This window comes from Cygnus atratus, chromosome 6 (genome assembly GCF_013377495.2).
Source record: "Cygnus atratus isolate AKBS03 ecotype Queensland, Australia chromosome 6, CAtr_DNAZoo_HiC_assembly, whole genome shotgun sequence".
Taxonomy (NCBI): domain Eukaryota; kingdom Metazoa; phylum Chordata; class Aves; order Anseriformes; family Anatidae; genus Cygnus; species Cygnus atratus.
This window is the reverse complement of record NC_066367.1, coordinates 34218027-34236558: the sequence shown is the minus strand read 5'-3', so window position 1 is coordinate 34236558 and position 18532 is coordinate 34218027. Positions and strand designations below refer to the sequence as shown.

Below are 18532 nucleotides of genomic sequence, written 5' to 3'. Positions count from 1 at the left end.
GGAAGTGTGTATGTTGCAAATTTAAAATTAAAAATAATGTATCCCTTAAGGGTGCTATTCTAATTCAGTTCTTCCCCAGCCCCTCAACAGAAGCAGATGCATACGCAGAATGGACTTTACTGCATTTCCCACTGCCACCCTCATCTTTTTAATGAAGTTATCCTTACAATTCAAAGTCATGGCAGAGGATGCCCTCCTCAATGTAGATAAGGCGTTTTATTCTCTAGCTTGGGGTGAAAGTGCCTTTTCCCTAGTGAAATGTCCTTTTTAAAAAGGCCCCCATGCAATACCATGCACTCAGCAAGCACTCCCTTTGTCATCCTTTGAATCTCCTTTTTTTTTTTTCTTTTTTTTCTTTTTCTGGCCATTACATCCTCTTTTCTCCCCAGATCTTCTTTGTTGTCCTTCCTCTCTCCTTCCCAGGCAAGAGGTGGGACCATTGCCAAATCTTTTGAACAAACCTCCCCAGAAAACTCTAAAGCATTTGTTTCTGGTGTTTTGACCTCTGTTAAACCATAAAACAACAGGCCATGCATGTGCGTCCTGTTGCTGGCTGTAGTTCAGCTTTTCCTTTTGTTATGGCCTTTCTGTGCCTCCCCAAGATACGTCACTTCTGACAGGGCTGTGTGGCAATATTCAGAGGTCACTGCCTCCACAAGCACTATTAACAAGAGGTCGTTGACAACACAAAAGAGCTATGGAAATAACTGTAAACTTTAATGTGCTTTCCATTAGAAATGCGTGCAGGAATCTGTCCTAATGAGAGATTTTCTTTCTCTCCCTCACTGGCACATCACTGTAGCAGCTTACAGATATGCCAAGGTCTCCTAATGCAAAAATCTGTGCACCGGGCTGTGTAAAAGTGGCAATAGATTTTCTTCGGCTCAACAGCTGAGAAATATTGTGGAAATGTTCTAAAACACACTGGAATTAATATTTGATCACTAGGAGAATTGCGTGTTTCAAATAATTCACACTAAAATGAATACAAATGGCTATTAGTGCCTGACGCATTCCCTTGTAAATCACCTCAAATCCTCAATAATCTATATTGTTTCGGAAATGTATATGCAAAACTAAAACATCACTTCATGCTGCTAAAGTATTGCCTAAATAAACCATTTCTACCCTGGACCAAATTCTTTCAATGGCAGAAATCACACCTGTCTCACTGGATACACCAAGTATTCATGCTATTAAAGTCACTCTATGACTGTATTGTATTCCATTATGCATTGTGCCCCGCAGAGAGCACAGCACTTCTTAAACCCATAAAATCACTCAACAAAACAAATGCATCAGCTCCGGGAGCAGAGACAGCCCCGAAGACCCCGAAGAGAGAAGGGGCTGAGGGGGAGAAGCACCTTCTTGCTGAACCCCTTACACTATGTGCCAGGCAGACCAACCTGATGTGGTTCCACCGGCAAGGAAACAAATCCTACTGAAACTTGTCATTTGACTTCAGGGTTTATTTTTACACCTTCCAAGCTAGAAATCTCACAAGGCATGTGCGGCCATTGCTGCCAGGCTAGGTAGAGGCTACAACCAGATGGTTTGCGTGTTTAATTAAAAATTAGAAAAGGCCCCGTGTAACAGCAGCAGCTGATTCCTAACCAAGGCTTTGCATCAGGACTTGTCAGCAAAATCCACCTCTCGAGGTTGATTGTTACCAGTCCTGTGCCACAATCACCTTCAAACCCCTCCCTCTTGCAGTACCAGTACAGACCTGGTACCCAAATCACTTTTATGACGTCTTGCAAGAGTCACTAAGAAGTTGAAAATTGTGTATTTGGTCTGTAGAGAGTTTTTAAATGAATATGACCTAATCATGGCTATTTCTTATCCATCAGCCAGAGGAAGTGGTCTGGTTTCTGCAGTGTTTGAGTTGATGGTCCAAGTTACATCTGATTACACAACATCCGTATGATAAAGCACAATTTACTGCCAAGTTACAGGTTTATAGATTAGTACAGAATTAATCTCACTATTAAAGTTCACGTATAACAGATGTTAGTAATGACTTCTTAACAGGCTACAAGAAGTAAACTAAGTAGAAGTAAACTAATCCATTTATAAAGAATGTTTTAGAAACAAAATGTGTTAATTCAGGGCTCAATCACTATTGCACTCAGGTTGTTATTAAAAAGCACCTTCCCATTTCTTTTTTCGCTGCATCCAGGCTTTCTTAATTCTTCCATTATCTGATGCTTTAGCTCAGGAGGAGCAGTTTTAGAAAAGTCACATGTTTCTGTCAGGAAATCCAGCAACATCTCCCCATCTGTGTCCCCTTCGGTAAAGCAGCTGGTTATGTCCATGTTGGATGGGAGCTCGTGGAGCTGGTACTTCAGCCCAGCTGAATCCAGCATCCTTTTGATATCAGCAGAGGACACATAAGTGCAGAGGTCATCTAAAGGCAAGGAAGATCCGTACTTCTTCCACAGTGTTTCCCAACCACTGTTTTCTGAGAAATAAACCATAACAAAAAAAAAATGCTCAGAAAAAAAACACTATGAAGAATTTTTTGATCATTTGTTTTTTCCCACAGTTGTCTGCAGAGTTGGGGCACATGTCCTGGGCCGGAGGGGAGGTGGCTGCCTGGCTGCCCCATGCCTCTGGGCTGGGGCTGTGGGAGGTTAGGGACACGTCACCAACCCCCAGCTCCCTCTGAGCCCCCAGCTCAGTGCACACAATCTTCCCCCCTTCCTCTCCCAATGTGCTCCAACTCTTTTCCATGCATGTGTGCCATTGCAGTGGCAGATATCTCTGAGAGGCATGCTTCTATAGTACACATATTAAGCACCAGCTATTTACTAACATCTTGATTTAAGCTATTAAGTTTAAATCAGCCACCAATTTGGCAGACCAAATACTTTCCCATTCCTTCACCCAATTACTTCTTGGTTGAGCTACATGAGAGCTTCTTTAAAACACCTATTGCCAGTAAACTATCTACCTGTAACATGAAATGCATGGGGTGCAAACCCTGGTCACATTAACCATGCAGCTGGACGTGTGGTCGAAAAATCCATCCTCCTGGCCTGCAGCTTTCACTCCCATGGTCAGCTGCTGTCAGGCATGGGCAGTGAGCAGGGCTCCCCTCATCCCAAGCAGACCTCCCCAGTGGTGCCAAAAGGACGTCTGGGCTGTGTTTTATTTGGGCTGCTCAAAAATGAAGAGTCAGGAAGGAAAAGGCTCCTGTAGCACCACAAGCACCTCCAGGAGAGAGCCCATGCTAAGCCCACACACATGCTCACTCCTCAAGAGACATTTTACAAAGAAAACCAGCTGGGTAAGCTAAAACCTTCCCAGATACATCTTCACTTCTTTGTTTTCCCTCACCCTGGATCTGTGTTTCAGCACTTCTGCTACAAGCCATTTATAAAAGGATCACCCAGAATGACTGGACAGGATGAAAATAACTTTGAGCCTAATGAGCAGCTCTTGAGAGTTATGACTATAAATCTCCATAACTGCTAAAACCAGTTGCTCGGCGGTTTTGCAAATGCTTTATCTGCAAACAGTTATTTATAGTCAAATAAACAGTTTGGTGTTTTAGAAGGGCTACAATATTTTCTTTCACCTGGTGGAAATTGAATGCAGAGCACTAATTGCAGAAAATTTGCTGGTGTCAGTGTTGTGTGACTCAGTGCCATCTCTGAGCTGAGCAATTATACACTACCTGAACGAAGCATTATTATAATAGCTCTCGATAGGCTCAGCATATGGCACTACTTTTGTTTTCAAGGCGATGTAAACACATTTTTTAAATGTGTTAAAAATAACACCATATAGCTCTTGCAACTCACCTGCTCTCCTGGCAGGGACAGAACAGGAGGCATTGCAACCTTCACTGACTGACCAAACCCTCTCCTATCAATCCTATTCCCAGAATGGTTTTTAATTAACATATCCTAATGTGTTTGTATTGGAGACGACATTAACTTCATTTTTTGAAATGTGCTTTGTTCTGCTTATCTTTCATTACCTCTTTTTGCTTCAGTGCTCATTTTGGTAGCAGTGTCTTCCTTCCCTTCTCTATACACTTATTTCCCTCAAGGTTTTCTCCCCTCCTTTCCCCTCTGCTATTCTGAGCTCCTCTCCTCTCTCCCATTTTCTTGTTGGACCCAGCAATTTCCACATCACTTTCTGCCCTCTTTCTCTAAAACGGGCACATCTCTCCAGACAGGTTATCATGTCCCACGTTATTCAGACTAATTCTGACTTTCACAGGGACACCACCCTGTCCATTAACCGTATCTGCAGAAGAAACAGCCGTTAGTGGGCACTTGTGTGTCTAACCTGTTCCATCTGAATGCAAAAGAGATGAAATTATTCATGCAACCGTGGGGCATCATGTGTTGAAGGTGCAAAGAGAAGAAACAGGAGGAATGAGAAAACAAAGAACTGCCTGGCCTGGGGAGGATTTCAAACAGTTTTCATAAATTCAATTTTTTAATCAAATTAATTTTGAATAGACATGTGTTCCTCCCTGTATTCACATTTCACAAATATCCAGAGGGACAGGTTAAGCAACTGGAAAAGTGTTTCAATTAACTACAGGCAAGTAATCAGCAATAAACTGATATTATGATCTATTCTCATTACTCAAACAACAAGAACAATAACTCAGACTATTTAAAATACAGAATTCTTGTAGTGTACTGCTTTAAACCAAAAAAATTTTGGAGAAAAATAGTTTGAATAAATTCAGGTTGGAGAAGTGCCCTTTCTCTGCAGACACTTCATGAAGACAAAAAAAAAAAAGGAACTTCTTCAAATACATTACAGTTTGCAGATATGGCCAAATTCAATAAAAAATAGCTTAAACTTCTGAACAAATGGTACTTAACAGCCCTGAAAAAAACTGTTGGATGTGACTGTTTACACAACTAAAACGTCTGTAGTTTACATGAGGCAAATTAAAGGCTTTCCAGAGTCAAAGCAGACCCCACTACCACCATATCTCTAGCATACCTTGCCCATAGTATTAAAAGGCAGTAGCCTTCTCCACTCCCACATTTTCCTCTTGGATTGACCACAGAGCATTTCTTTCAGATCTCAAACAGCCTGAAAATGCCGTTTTCCACCCAAAAGGACTATATTAAGGAGATGGGCAGTTTGAGAAGAAAATGAGCCATATGTCCTCTAACACCTGCTGTACAGCGCAGCCGAGCCCCGCTGTAGCTGTTTGCTTAATGCTGCACATCTCCAGGAGTGAGACAATGCTGTGCCCTGCCTGAAGAGCCTTTTACAGGGAACAGCTGTAGCTGAGGCTAAAGGAGATCTTGCTCTGTCACTGGCCTGGCTGTAGGATGGGGAAGGGGAGAGAAAAGTGTTTTGTGCCCATGGCATGGGTTTACTGCCTCACAGAGCCTTCCGCTTTGCAACCTGCAGCACAGAGCTGGGCAAGTGTAGACGAGATGCAGGTTTCCATAGTCGTAGGTGAATGGGCACCATTTACTCCAGTTTCCCTCTATAGGCAATAAAGGGATATTTAAAACAAAAATACACATTGTTTTCTGGCCAGCCTGTGCTGAACTCGCAGGGACCCCAGCGGTGCCCACAGCTCTCGCCTCACCCAGTGTGTTGTGGAGCAGCTCTCACCTGACACCACGATGATGAGGAGCTTTGCCTGCCCTTCCAGGAGGCTGTGGAAATACCGGATAGTTGCTGGGACATCTTTCACATAATACAGCATCTGGGAAGAGCAGAAATGCTTATAGAGACATGGTGGTGTCCTAGAGAACATTATAACTCGTAACACGGAGCAACCCTGACAGGAGAGCAGCGAGGTGCCAAGGCCCATCTGCAGGGTGCCGGCCTGCTGGCAAGGACAGCCCCACGGGCTCGGACCTACCCTCCCCATGCCCAGCACCGAGCTCGTGTTCACTCATTAACCTGGGATAAAGTTTTGCCTTCCTCTAGCAGTGGGGATGGCTTGTAATGGCTTCGGTATACTGGGGAATACAAAGGCAGTTTCACAGAGAGGACAAGGAGCTTTGAAAACATTAGTTAAAATGTATTTTTAGTTGACTGTCGCCCACATCCTGGTTAATAGGACTACTGTGCTCAAAGCTGCTTTGCTGTAACTCATCTTTCATTTTTTTGCAGTTCACTTCTGCTTAAGTACTTTAAATTATAGAGAAATAAACTCACCTGTCTCCCCCTTAGAGTAGATAATGAGGTCACATACCTCATGCACACTTTAAACAGCCAAATCTGTGACAACAGCTACTCTGCAGACTTTTACCTGAATCATGTGAATGAAGTCCCATTTTTTAGACTTCTTTTCTGCATTCATTCGACTTTCATATTCATAAGCTGTCTCCTTATGCCAGGTAAACTTTACATTCTCAAGGTTTGATGTCGCCACCACACGTTCTGAAATATGGGAGAAGACAGGACAGAGTTATCTCAATTGCAAATATGGGATCGATCTCCATTCAGAGCTTTAATAACACCCAAAAGTCATATTTAGGCAAAGTGTTTTGCTACCGATTTAACACAGCAATGGAATACTTAAAACCTTAAGGCTGTGTGTAAGAAGGCAGCTGTCCAGGTCTTTGTTAGGTGAAACCTTAAGAGGGTCTGATTCTTTCCCCTTTGAACCCTCATTTGGTCTCCTCCAGTCTTTACCTGATTAAAAAAAAAATAAACGAAACTTTCTCATGGCTGGCTCAAGCTCCATTTACCATGGCAAAAGGTTTTCCAGAGTCTGACCAAATAAATACAGGAGCTTGAGGACTGATCAAAGGGGCTGTGTTGGAGACAAGCACAATTAAAAACTTGAAAAGAGCAGAGGAAACAAGTGGCTCACCCAGAGAGAGCATCATGAGGATGAAGGGAAAGGAGCTTTGCTTCATGAGCAAATCCCCATCTCCTGACCTTGGGTTTCTGCTGTGTTCAAATAAAAGAGATTTTCAAAAGTCCAGAGTTTTGGCCAACCACTTCAGGTGAAAGGGATAACAGTGATTTAGAGAAAAGACTTTAGAAAGAATGACACATGGTGTGTTTTCAGACCTTGATGCAATGCACATCCAATGGCAGATGAAAGCAGAAAGCTGGAGGAGTGGATTCAAAGCATAAGTTATACCAAGGGGCCTGGCCCACCACTGCATTTTGTTGCTTTTATAGTAGCAACACTGAGGGATGATTTTGCATTTTAGGAGATGCTGGAATACAAATGTCCATCTGCTGGCATATGGAACTCATCTTGCTGTGTGTCTGCTTGGGGTTCAGGATTGCTCCAGGACAAAGCTATCCCTGATGCAATTCCCGTGCTTCGCTGGAGTTAACATAAATTTAAAACTTAAATGGCCCAAAGGCAGACTGAGCCTTAGCTACAGAACACATGCTCAAAACAACATGATTTGCTAACACCAGTGCCTTTACTCCGTTAATCATAATGTTCCTCCTTTTGGGCTCCGTTAGGATATATCCCTGTCGGAGAGATGAGAAATGCTCCATCAGTGCTTATCTACTCTCTTTTGTGGACGGAAATGGGCCACCCCTTTCTGCTGCTGCTGTTGCTCTGCTTGCTTCCATTTATCTGTCACTGGCCCCAGCACTTGCAGTTCAGGTTTAATTTGCTGTTTTAAACTCGGGCTTGCTTCAGCAGCAGTTCATATCACCATCACACATAATCTGGTGCAATCTGCTCCAGCTCAATTGCTAGGCAGTCTGCAAGGAGACGCTAGGAAGGGAAGTGAATTGCATGCCAAAGTGGGCTTTTAAAGCCAACATTTCAGAAAGGACAAACTCATTCTGATTATGGGAAGTTGCTGTCTGAAGATTCATCCGAACCCAAAACATATCACCCTAACAGCTTTGAAAAGTTTTCCTTAAATTTTATCCTCATTACAACCCAGATTTCTGTCTGGTCCAGAAGCCATCCGCACGCCCTTGACTTGATGCTGGACTGAGCACAGCTGCACTGTGATGCCTGGGCATCAGCAGCACGGCTTGTCATGGTGCCACCAAAGCCCAGGCCATGGTAACCAAGGGGCTTCACCTGGTCACTGGACATAGGACTATGAGAGCCTCTGGCATATGCCATGGCCTAGGAGAAATCTCATTTTGTCATCACTGTGAGTCCCAGGAAGAAAGTTTCTCCTTCCCAAGTTTCTCCTTCCCTTCTCCTGCCCAGCGTCTCCTTCCCAAGGAGACAGTTGCTGGTTAGGCAGAAAACATAGCTACTGAATCCTCTGAGGCACAGATAATGCTTCCAATTCTCCTCGGAAAAGGGGCTCAGAAACCTAATTAATGATACCTACTCAGGACATGATTAAATACCAAATAAGAAAGTTTAAAGAAAGAAATTCAGATGAATATTTCATTTCCAGTTTAGCATAAAATTTAAAATACTGACAACATCTTATATTTTCTTTAACTTTCTGCTGGAAAGAAGAGGACTGCCAATTAATTGATGGCAGCCAGTGAATCTAGTGCCCAAATCATCCAATATACAGAGCAAATGCTCTTTTGCCCATTCTTTACCATCTCAGTCTGGAACAACATAAAAGCTGCTGGGAAGCTATCTTTTCAGAGATCAGGTCCATGTAATACAGAGACAGGTATCAAGAAATGATGCATTTCCTCTGACTGTTGCTTTTTTTTTTCCCCCTCCCCTTTTAGCTTCCTCAAGTGGCTTCATGCTGGGAATGCTTTGTTTTCAAGGACCTTAGCAAGAGTAAGAGTAAGATTTACAATGTGGTTTTATAATCTGGTATTTACTCTGGAGCATTGCCAATAACACAGACCACTGATGAGATTCATTCATTACTGCCACATCCATTCAGCAGCTGTTTTCTGGCAAGCTGGGCTCTGCCCAGGGCTTCTCATGGCCTATATGATGTGATGGGTGTAACCTCCACACAAGACTGTAATTACATGCTAGGTAAAGCCTGGTAGGTGTTAATACAGTGATAAACCAGCAATGTAATCAAACTGTGGACTGATATTTAACGTTCATTTTGTAGGACAATCTAACCAAAACACCCCTCCTTATTCTCTGTCCTTGGAAAATGCTTTGGTTTCCCCCACGAGCATAGCTCAGATTGTCAGACTGGTGGAAGGAAATGAACTCTAAGCCACTGAGAGCAGACACACAGCAAAAACCTCCCCTATCCAGCTCGTTTTCCTTGCAATGTTTTCTAAATTAAACTAATGCAGTTTACACTGTGGGGATTAGCTACTCGGAAACTGTTTTAAGATATGTAAGAATTACCAAGAGACATTAAAATCAGTGTTGCTGTAGGATCCTGGCTCAGTGCAAGCTGAAGGAGAATTCTTTCTGAAATACGAGGTCTTTGCTCTGTTCCCGTACAGTCACACACCACTTCCCACCTTGCTTAACTTTTGAAGTCTATCTACCTGCAAGCTTTTGCCATGTTCTTTGAGTTCTTTACAGTGTAAGAGACAAAGATTATAATGAGAAGAGACAAAGATTATAATGAGAAAGCAAATGTAGAAAAGCAGTGATGTCATAAAAGCATAAAATAGTGACTTTCTTAAGTTTTAAGAGCCAATTCTGACAAGAAAGCCTTTGAACGTGGGGTCATCCAGCATTCAACTCTTAATGCATTTAGCGTACTTAATGTAAATTTAATTTATTTAATGTCAAAATACCTTTGTACTTGAGGATTTGTTCGGCACTTGGCTCTACCACCTCGTTGTTGATGGTGACTCCTGGATATCTGGCTTGTACAGCTGAGAGGATCTGCAGGTCAATCTCTCCTAGGGAAAAAGGCGACATCGCACAAGAGATGAAAGCAAAGCTCAGGCAAACATTATCTCCAGTACCATCAGAAGGCCAGTTTTGAAGTTTTATTCCTGCCCTTTGGGTACTGAAAATGTACCAGACAGGTACGTGTAGGTACTTTGAATTCTCAGCAGATTACCACTGAGGGCAGAGCTGTAGGATCTAATAAAATAAATAACAGTCCCAACTATCTTTATTTCTCCTCTCTGACCACCAGCAGCAGTGCCAAGGGGAACCAGACACAGTCATGTGGGCAGTGTGACTTTGTGTTTTCTAGACATGGACAAACCTCTTGGGGAAAATGTTAAATGACCATGATGGTACCGGTTTCGATGGTCCCAACTCACCAGGGAGTCAATAAAAAGGTTTGGCCTCAGTGGTTAACATGTCACGCGGGTGAGGGAGAGGAGAACATGTAAACACACTGGAAGTATGAAAAACATACTCTTGTCCAGATTTAGCATACTGTGACTTTTTCTGTAAGATGAGTAGCGCACATACCATCTATATTTACTTAATCCCTTGCTTACAGAATACCCCAGACATGACTATTTTCTTTGTATGGAACAGTTCTCCCTGGGCACCTTTCAGGCCAGCTGCAATTATTCTCCCAGTGGAAGCACCCATACATGTAAGGTTTTAAATTTAAACAGAGCTGCCTTTGTTCTTGGCCACCTCTCCCCGTCTGCCATGTAGGGAGCTCAGGGAGATGATGCTGCTGACTGAGGCATCGGTCTGGGGACAGCATGGGGCTGGCTTGGTTGCCTCTTGCAGGGCTTGCTTCTGCTTATTCTGCCGGAATAAATTTAGGTGAAAAAGACAACAGAAGAATAAATAAATGAAAATAATAAATAGAAGAAGCAGAGCCATGCTGTCTGTAACATGTACCCTGGAGCTCAATCCAGCACATGGTCCTCCCCTTGGAGGGTCCTTTGCACCACGAGGAGCTCTCTGCCTGCTCCTGGCCCCACCATGAGACACTCCAGCCCGAGGGTCTCACCTGCTCATTTATGCCCCCAGAATTTCACATAAAAATCAAGGAAGAGTTCAATCTTTTCAGACTTATGTCTTTCATAAAGCAACTAATAACACCAAAATTTGTGACATCTGGGCAAGCACATTCTTTGAAGGAAGGGAAATTGAATTTCTGAAGTAGCATAAATAGCTGTGGCTTTGCTATCACTGCAAACCCCGTATTTTGTTGGAAATTCAGAGGAAAGTCTGTCATTTGCAGGCTGCTGTGCTAAACTCTGGAAACACAGAATTTGTAAGTTACTACTGCAACATTTTTTTATTTTTGGTTTCTTTACCAACTTTCTATAAAATGGATTAGCCGTTTGAAAAGGCTGTGCAGGTCCTGATTAAAAAAAATAATAATTGAATTTTCCATTTCCATATTCAGGTAGGTTAATATATTTCCTTCCACTCCTCTGCGGCCAAACCACCCTTGTATTGTTTTTAACCAAAAAAAAAATAACTTTGATTCATAATTTAATCCACAGCCTTAATTGACTTTGGTTAGCTCTTTTATATGCAAACAAGTGTCCTGAGGCATTTTACAGTCAAATCTGCGGCAGCTTGCATTATCAACAATTTGGCAATTAGGCTATCCGAATTATTTAAACTCTCCAACACAATTACCTTTTAAAGGCTACCACTATGTTCGCCATTAAGTTTCTAATTAAACATTTTACGTAACGGGATAGTTTATAGCACAGTTGCTGCTTTATAGCGGCGCTGATGACTTTTATGGTTTTTAAAGGTACAGAGTGCTGCGCGCTGGAGTGTGAACTTAATAAGGCAGAGGCTGTAGGCAAAGGCAGGAGCTTGAGATGGGCGGGGGTAATGGGATATGATGCTACATTAAATGGTTTGCTTTTTTCTCACAGTGGAAGAAGTGCACAGGAGGTGGAAAAGTGGAAGAAAAAGCATCCTTGCCTTCCATGCTGCCTCCCTGCGCAGTGCAGGGGATGGGGTCACAGGGGCTGGTGTCAGGCAGGGTAATTGGATCCCCCAGGTTTGCTCCTGCACAGGTCCCCAGGGACCTGCAGTGGGGACAAATGAGCCAGGAAATGGGCTTTGCTGGTTCCTGCCTGCATATCCATCATGCCAGGCTGGAGTGCCCCTGGTTAGGGAGTGAAGCACCTCGCTAACCGAGCAAAGTGTTCCTCCTAAAAGCAGTATTTTTTGTGGCAAAGGAATGGTTTTCCTTGCTTGGAGAGAAATGTTTGTGCTCTGTCACACTGTTTTATAACTAACACCCACCATTTACTTACAATTATTTTTTACTTATTAGGAGAGATTAACAAAGCTGAGATTAGTCTTTGGAGTTGTTATGACTAAAGCATTTAAAATAAATTAATTGTTCGTACAAAATTTTAGTCTGATGGCTTAATGGGCAGAGCAGAATTAGGAAACATAGGCTTTAATTAGGGGGGAACTTAAGCAAGAATTTAATGAAGAGAAGCACTCTCTGCTGTTGGTATTGTTTTTCCACCCAGCTAACTTCAGAAAAGGGACTTACTTCTCCTGACACTCCAGATCCCAGTGAGACCTGGCCAGAAGACACACAGCCCTTCATAGGGCTGGAAACACACTGCGAGGAGCCACTGGGGTGGGATGGGGACAATTAGGTACAGACAGGGTTGGCGGTGTCCCCCCCCGTGCCATCAGCAGGTGACACAGAAACCCAAGGGGCAGCTGGAGCCTCTCTGAGCTCGAGGGGCAATGTGGCAAAGGGGTTTTCTCCTGGAGGAGAGGCAGGAGTCAGGGTGTGGGGCACAAGCTGGTTTTGCACTATGGTCATGCGCTGGCCACTGCCTTCTGCCCCCTGCAGAGGACTTTTAGAGAAAAGCCTTTCCTTCCCTCCCCACTCTTCTCTGCAACTTGTAATCCTCTAGCCGGGAGGAAAAGAAAAAAGAAAAAAAAGGTTAAACCTTATCAACAGTGAAGCTCATGGCATACCTGCTCCGCCACCGACACTTAGAATATTGATTGCAGGCTTCCCATTTCCAATACTGCAAAACATTATTTTTAAATGTTAGCAAAGCTGTCCAGCAGATAGGGTTACATGTATTACGTGAAGAGCCAGAAACGCTAAGAACTAAAACCTGCGGGACAGACCCAAAAGCAGTATGTGCAGGTACATGCATGCCCATGAGCAGGCAGGTGGGACCAGATTCAGACCTCTGCTCTTCAGACATGCCAATTTCTGGTGATTTGGGCAATTTGCAGAGGTCTCCACGTTCATTATTGCATTTTTCATGTGCCAAGGCTTATCCGGGGTGAGCTACATCTGCACGCAAAGAAACCACCCAGCCTTATCTCCTCCCTGCTAGGCAGGCTCTGTGCCGCAGACAAAACCTCCCCTACCAGGGGTGGCCAAGGCCACCAGCAGCCACCTGCCACCACCACGGGACCGTGCCCAGCACCGGGCAGGGCTTTCTCCCTGTTACCTCGCCAGCACGCCAGGCAGCTGCCGCTCCACAAACTCCTGCATGCACTGGTGCTCGGTCGACTTCGCCAGGAAGACGCGGAAGGACCGGAGGTACCTGCTGGGGTCAGCCATCAGGCTCCGCATGGAGGAAGCCATGCCAGGTTTCGGGAGGCTGTGCACGGCAGGGGGACAGCTAGTTCTCCACAGCAATCCCCTGCACCCAGGAAAGGAACAGCAAACAATGCTCAATACACACTGGGATAAACCCAAGGCATCTCGTGTGGCTGAACAGGGAGGTGACGGTCAAGTGCAGAACTTTGCTCCCATCCTCCACCAGCTAATTTACATTAGGGACGGAGTGCTTAAAGAAATATTATGCAATGTTGTGATAGAAACCATAAATCAGGTCTGAGCAGCAAATGGTAATGTATCATGGTTAATCTTTGCAAAGGAAACGCCAGCATTTTTTAGCTGTGATGACACAGGGCACTCTTACTCCCCAGTGAAAGGGTCCTGAGACACTTCTTAAGGAAAAGAAAGATTACCCTATTCCTTGAAGGCATGGAGAGGCTTGGAAGGCTTGGACTGGATTAGAAGAAAGAGCAGCACGCTTCTCCAGAGATGCTAGCAGATGTCTTTATCGTGTTTTTCTTTCCTTTTTTTTTTTTATAATCTTTGGATGTGCTTAAAGAGGGTGCTGGCAGTGGGGTAAAAACAATAAAACCCTTTAAAAAGCACTTTGTAATTTTTAGTTCCTCTAAAGATAATGGTGCAATTCCCACAAGCAAAGCAATTACTTCCTGAAAGCCACGTGGGTTACTGGAATGGATGCCGTGAGAAACCTGGCTCGGGGAGACACCCAGGGCCAGGGAGGAAGTGGGCGCTCCTGGGGACCACCGGGCATGTGCTGGGAAGGACCAAAACCATGCTTTGTGTCCATCGGGTCTTGTCCTCACCCACAAGGAGGAAGAGGAACCCTCTGCAGATGCCACACACAGGGGCCTGCCTGTGACTCCCCCCTCTCCTCCCTTCCCCTGGCCAACCCCCTTATAGGCCCCCTGATTATTTTTATTGCTCTCGTTGGATTTCTGTCTCTTTCCAATGATAAGAACAGCTGCCTGGCTTTGCTCAACTTTCCTTTCTGCTGGTGCCAAAAATAACGTCCAGCTCGTGACAAGGCTTTATTTTTTGCATCCTGTGAGCTGCAGCTCCCCACGTGCCAAGGACTCCAGCAGGAGGCACTCCTGCAGCTCCTCTTTATCCGAGGACACAACGGGTGCTGCTCCAGAGCTCGAATACAGGCTGCCACCATGCCACATCAGCAGCATCTCCTCCTAAGGATCACCACCAGGGCAGACCCAGCACCCTTCCCATGTCTCACACCCTCTCACATAGCAAACCTGCATGTATTAATCAGAGAAGATGAAAAAGATGGCAGAAGAGCGTTAAAAACTGCTCGCTCCCAGATGCCCATGAGGGCTGGCTGGCGCAGCAGGGGAAGGTAATGGGGCCCCCTGGCCATGGAGCTGAGCCCCCCTGCAGCCTGCCTGGGGCTGATTTAACAAGTCTGGCTTCCTTAGATAAGAGAGGCAATCCAGCCTGCATATTAGAAAGACAGACCAACAAACTGCAGCTAAATTGACTCCATTACCTGGAGGGCCATCACTCAGGGGACGTGCACAGATAAACCATGATATTGCCTGGCTGGGCAAACCTTCCTGAGCCCTCCCACCCACCTGCCAGCAGACACGGACTCTTTTTGAGGTGCCTGGCACTCCAATCCCCAGCATTAACTTGGGGAAACCAAGCACAGACATTGCCTGAGAGAGTAAGGATGCCTACACCTGGCTGTACATGGGGTGAAAATATACGCTGCCAGCCCGAGAAGCAAGTGGTAGCATCCGTGTTTACCCATTCCTCTGCTCAGTTCCTTGCTTTTCACTTTAAACACATAAAGAGGCTTTGGCACTTTCCGCTGAAATATTTTACTGCCTTCCTTCTCGAAAAAATATTTTGCAGTTAATGAGAGGAGATTTAGATAATCAACCTTTCTTGTCCAACTCCCCGTGCTTCCTGTGATTTAATTTGCCCACCCCCGGCTCAGCAGTCTCTAACAAACAGCCGAGATTCATTTTCATGTTAGGTGCAGTTCGAGGAATTTGTCTCATTTATTTCGTTCTGCTTTTGGCTGCACGAATTTGCCCCATTTATTTCATTATGTGTTTTGCTGTTTAAACTGCGGCTAGTTAACTTTAAAAATGAGGAAAATAATAATAATCAAAAAAGACAAAGAGAAAAAAGGATTTTTTTTAGTCAGGCTGATATAGAAACTTTGGAGTAATAATGTTCATTTGGACATTTCCTTCAGTGAAAACCCAGATTTTTATGTAGCTTCCTAAAAAGACTGCAGCTTCAAAAGCTGTTTCTGTGCTTATGCTGCAGTGGTTTGGACCAGGTTTGCACCGGTACTGGCAGAATTAAGCCTGGTTAAACCCACTGACGAACTCTTTACAACTTCAACACGACCTCTAGCAAGAAACCAAGTTTGCCTTCATGCTGCTGGATGCCAACGAAGCTGAAGATGCCCACGCAGCCCGAGCCCAGTACTTACGTGTGCGGTGGTGCCTGGTGCAGAAGCTCCCTCGGCACGATGCCGCGGGTGTTGGGGACGTGCCGTGCTGACACCCCCGCGGTGCCTCCGGTCCCACCCCCAGCCGGGAGGAGGTCCCCTCTGGGATCTGATCTCCAGGATGTGGCTGCTGCGGCAGCAGGGAGTGGAGTGGTCTGGCTGAGTCCCACATGTGGTTTGTCCCAGGTCACCAGCTGGAAAAGGGTGGGAGGGAAGGGTAGAAAGGGGAAATGAGGAAGCTCCCCTGCTCACACCACAGCTGCGGTGCCACTGCTGTACCTGTGTGCAGTCTCTCTGAGCACTCTTCGAAGGCTACAGGATCCACTCCTGCACCCACGGGTGGGTGACAGCCACCCACTGTGGTGGCAGACACCCTGCCCTGGCCTCCCGGCATGGCTGGCACCAGTGGACTCACACAACGTGCCTGGCACAGCTGTGAGGGCACCGGCAGCATTCAGTCCTTGAGGTCTATCAGCACCTTGATTAGGGTCCGGATGACAAATAAACTCTGCTACAGGTAAAAAGGAAATGTGACTCCTGACAAATTGGAAATGGTTATCTCAGTGTGTGGCACGCGGTAAGGTACAATATTTATAGTTGCCTATAGAAACCTACTGGTACAGGTTACTTCGCTTTTTAGGTGGCTCTTTTGCAAGCAGCAGAGATTTTGCTTATACCTTACTTTCAAGGGCTCAAGCTTTGCTATAAACAGTTTTAACCCAGGGAGTGCAAGGGTAGAGAAAAAACATCAGCCCGTGTCTGTTTTCATACTGCATTTTGGTACTCATAGCATTAATAAAATATTTGCCTTCTGTGTGCCCCAAATTATTGCTCCTTCACATTTCAAGTTTTCCTTCTGGACTTGCAGGGAGAAATGAACTGTTCACATTGTAAAAGGCTTATCAAATCATACCAGTAATAGCAAAAATCCTACTTTCAAAGACACAGTCACAGGAAAAAAAACATCTCATGGGTTGACATTTAGCCCAAAGTTTACCAAAATAAAGATTTCCTATCAGCAGCTGCAATTGCTGAGGGAGCAGCTACGGCTGGGGACAGACAGCACTTGCTGTACTTTCCCTCTGTCCATGCACAGCCCCATCCCCAAAACACTCACAGCAAATGAGTCAGTGCCTGTCACACAGCAGCCAGCAGGACCACAGCAACATCACAGTTTCAGACAGACAGCCCCAAATTTATCTGCAGCAGGAATCAGAGGGGCTGGCCCTGCAAACGCCCACCACCTGTGCCCTGCTGGGTAGTGCCATTGGAGTAGCTCCACAGCTTTGCTGCTCAGGTATTTGGGGGAGAAAATGCTTAGTTTCAAGGTACTTTCATTGCATCTCCCTGGCTTTTAGCTCCTGTTTTATGTAAAACTCCACTTGGAAAGGCAAACAGCACCTTTTTCTCCCTTTTTCTTGGAGTTGAATAGTCTTGGCCTGGGCTGAAGGGGAGGAGGTGCCCACAGGCTCCTGCACTGCGTTCAGCAGGGACGGCCTTTCATTTTAAGGGCAACGAAGCCTGAGCTGTATTTTTCAGACAGCCACAATCTGGGCCAGCTTCCCTGCACGGGAGGTGCCCCAGCGAATGCTAATGCTGCAGGAACAGCTCCCTGCCAGGCTGTGGGTGCGGGCCCTGCTGCAACGCCCCTGGCAGCGCTGCCCCGGCTCCCAGTGATAAGCTCTGCTGTTCAAACAGACCTGAACACCAAGGGCGGCAGAGTTTTCCCGGCTTCCTGAGCATTTATCAAAAATAAAATAAAATAAAACCAGTGCATCTGGCCCGTGCTTTCCCCACTCTGTAACCCACAAAACAAATGGAAGTTCTTCAGGTACCAGTTGCCATTTAATACAAAAACCTAAGTTCAGAGAGACAAAAATAAAAACTATCTGGTGCCTGTGTATGCTTTATGAAAGATGTTGCTGTCGATTTGCTACTTAACTCCCCATGGAGCCATTGTCTGCAAGCTTTAAGCCCAGTCCCAGGCACTTCAGTCTGACACGGGCTCGGACTGAACACAAGACAGGGGACTGGCATTGCTCTGCAAAAAAATCCCCTGGAGAAGCTGGTCACACCACCCCCAGGCAGAGCTCCTGTTTTGTTCATTGATGTGGCTTTACTCCGTTTAACATCAATATTCAAAAAAAATATTTCACCTGCCCGTGCCATTTTACCCTGAGCATGCGTCCAGAACTACCCTAGAAGGAAAGGGGCTGAAAGGAGTTATTGAGAGGGGATCACAAAAGCCTCAAGGGTATCAATATTTGGAAAATAATAGCTGTTGTGCATTAAATAGCTCTCAATCATGACAGCTTGTGGGACAATTCACAAGCCTGCAGATAGTTGGCCAACAGTGAAAAGGGACAATGTTAAAACATAAAATTGGGAGTGAGAGGAGTCCACCCAAAAACCTGGCAAGGACCTGGGTCATTGTCCCTGCCCCCTTAGGCGAGACGAGGGCTGGGAACAGTCAGCATCTGCAGATTATTTCCTCCTCTGAAGTGCATCTGCGGGGGTTTGGGCTGAAAATCAGGCTTGGGGTTCCTCTGGGTACACCAGGTGGCCACGGGCATGATGTCTCAGCAGGGCCAGAAGTGCTGGAGCAGCCTGTGGGCAGCAATGACCCTGGCTGGGCACAGATTTGTCCCTCTGGTGTGGGACCAGAGCCTGGAGTCAGAGCCCAGCCGAGCTCCAGGAACTGGCAGAG

General features: G+C 45.4%; 1 protein-coding gene across 1 annotated transcript; it reads right to left on the bottom strand.

Moving 5' to 3' along the window:
* Positions 1-1922: 1922 nt before the first annotated feature.
* Positions 1923-15998, bottom strand: LOC118252588 (histamine N-methyltransferase-like). Its single transcript, XM_035556059.2, has 7 exons — positions 15808-15998; positions 13216-13410; positions 12725-12777; positions 9628-9735; positions 6251-6381; positions 5605-5698; positions 1923-2461 (listed from the first exon to the last, which is right to left on the bottom strand). Exons 2-7 carry the CDS (start codon positions 13350-13352, stop codon positions 2106-2108), a joined length of 879 nt encoding a protein of 292 aa, XP_035411952.1. The 5' UTR covers positions 13353-13410; positions 15808-15998; the 3' UTR covers positions 1923-2105.
* Between the last annotated feature and the right edge of the window lie 2534 nt (positions 15999-18532).

Excerpts from the sequence above, each read along its gene's own strand:
- LOC118252588 (XM_035556059.2), bottom strand. The coding sequence starts at position 13,352 with ATGGCTTCCTCCATGCGGAGCCTGATGGCTGACCCCAGCAGGTACCTC. Across the intron at positions 5,699-6,250 it reads ACTTCATTCACATGATTCAG|ATGCTGTATTATGTGAAAGA; the intron begins GTAAAAGTCTGC and ends TGCTCTTCCCAG. Across the intron at positions 2,462-5,604 it reads CCTCATCATCGTGGTGTCAG|AAAACAGTGGTTGGGAAACA; the intron begins GTGAGAGCTGCT and ends TTTATTTCTCAG.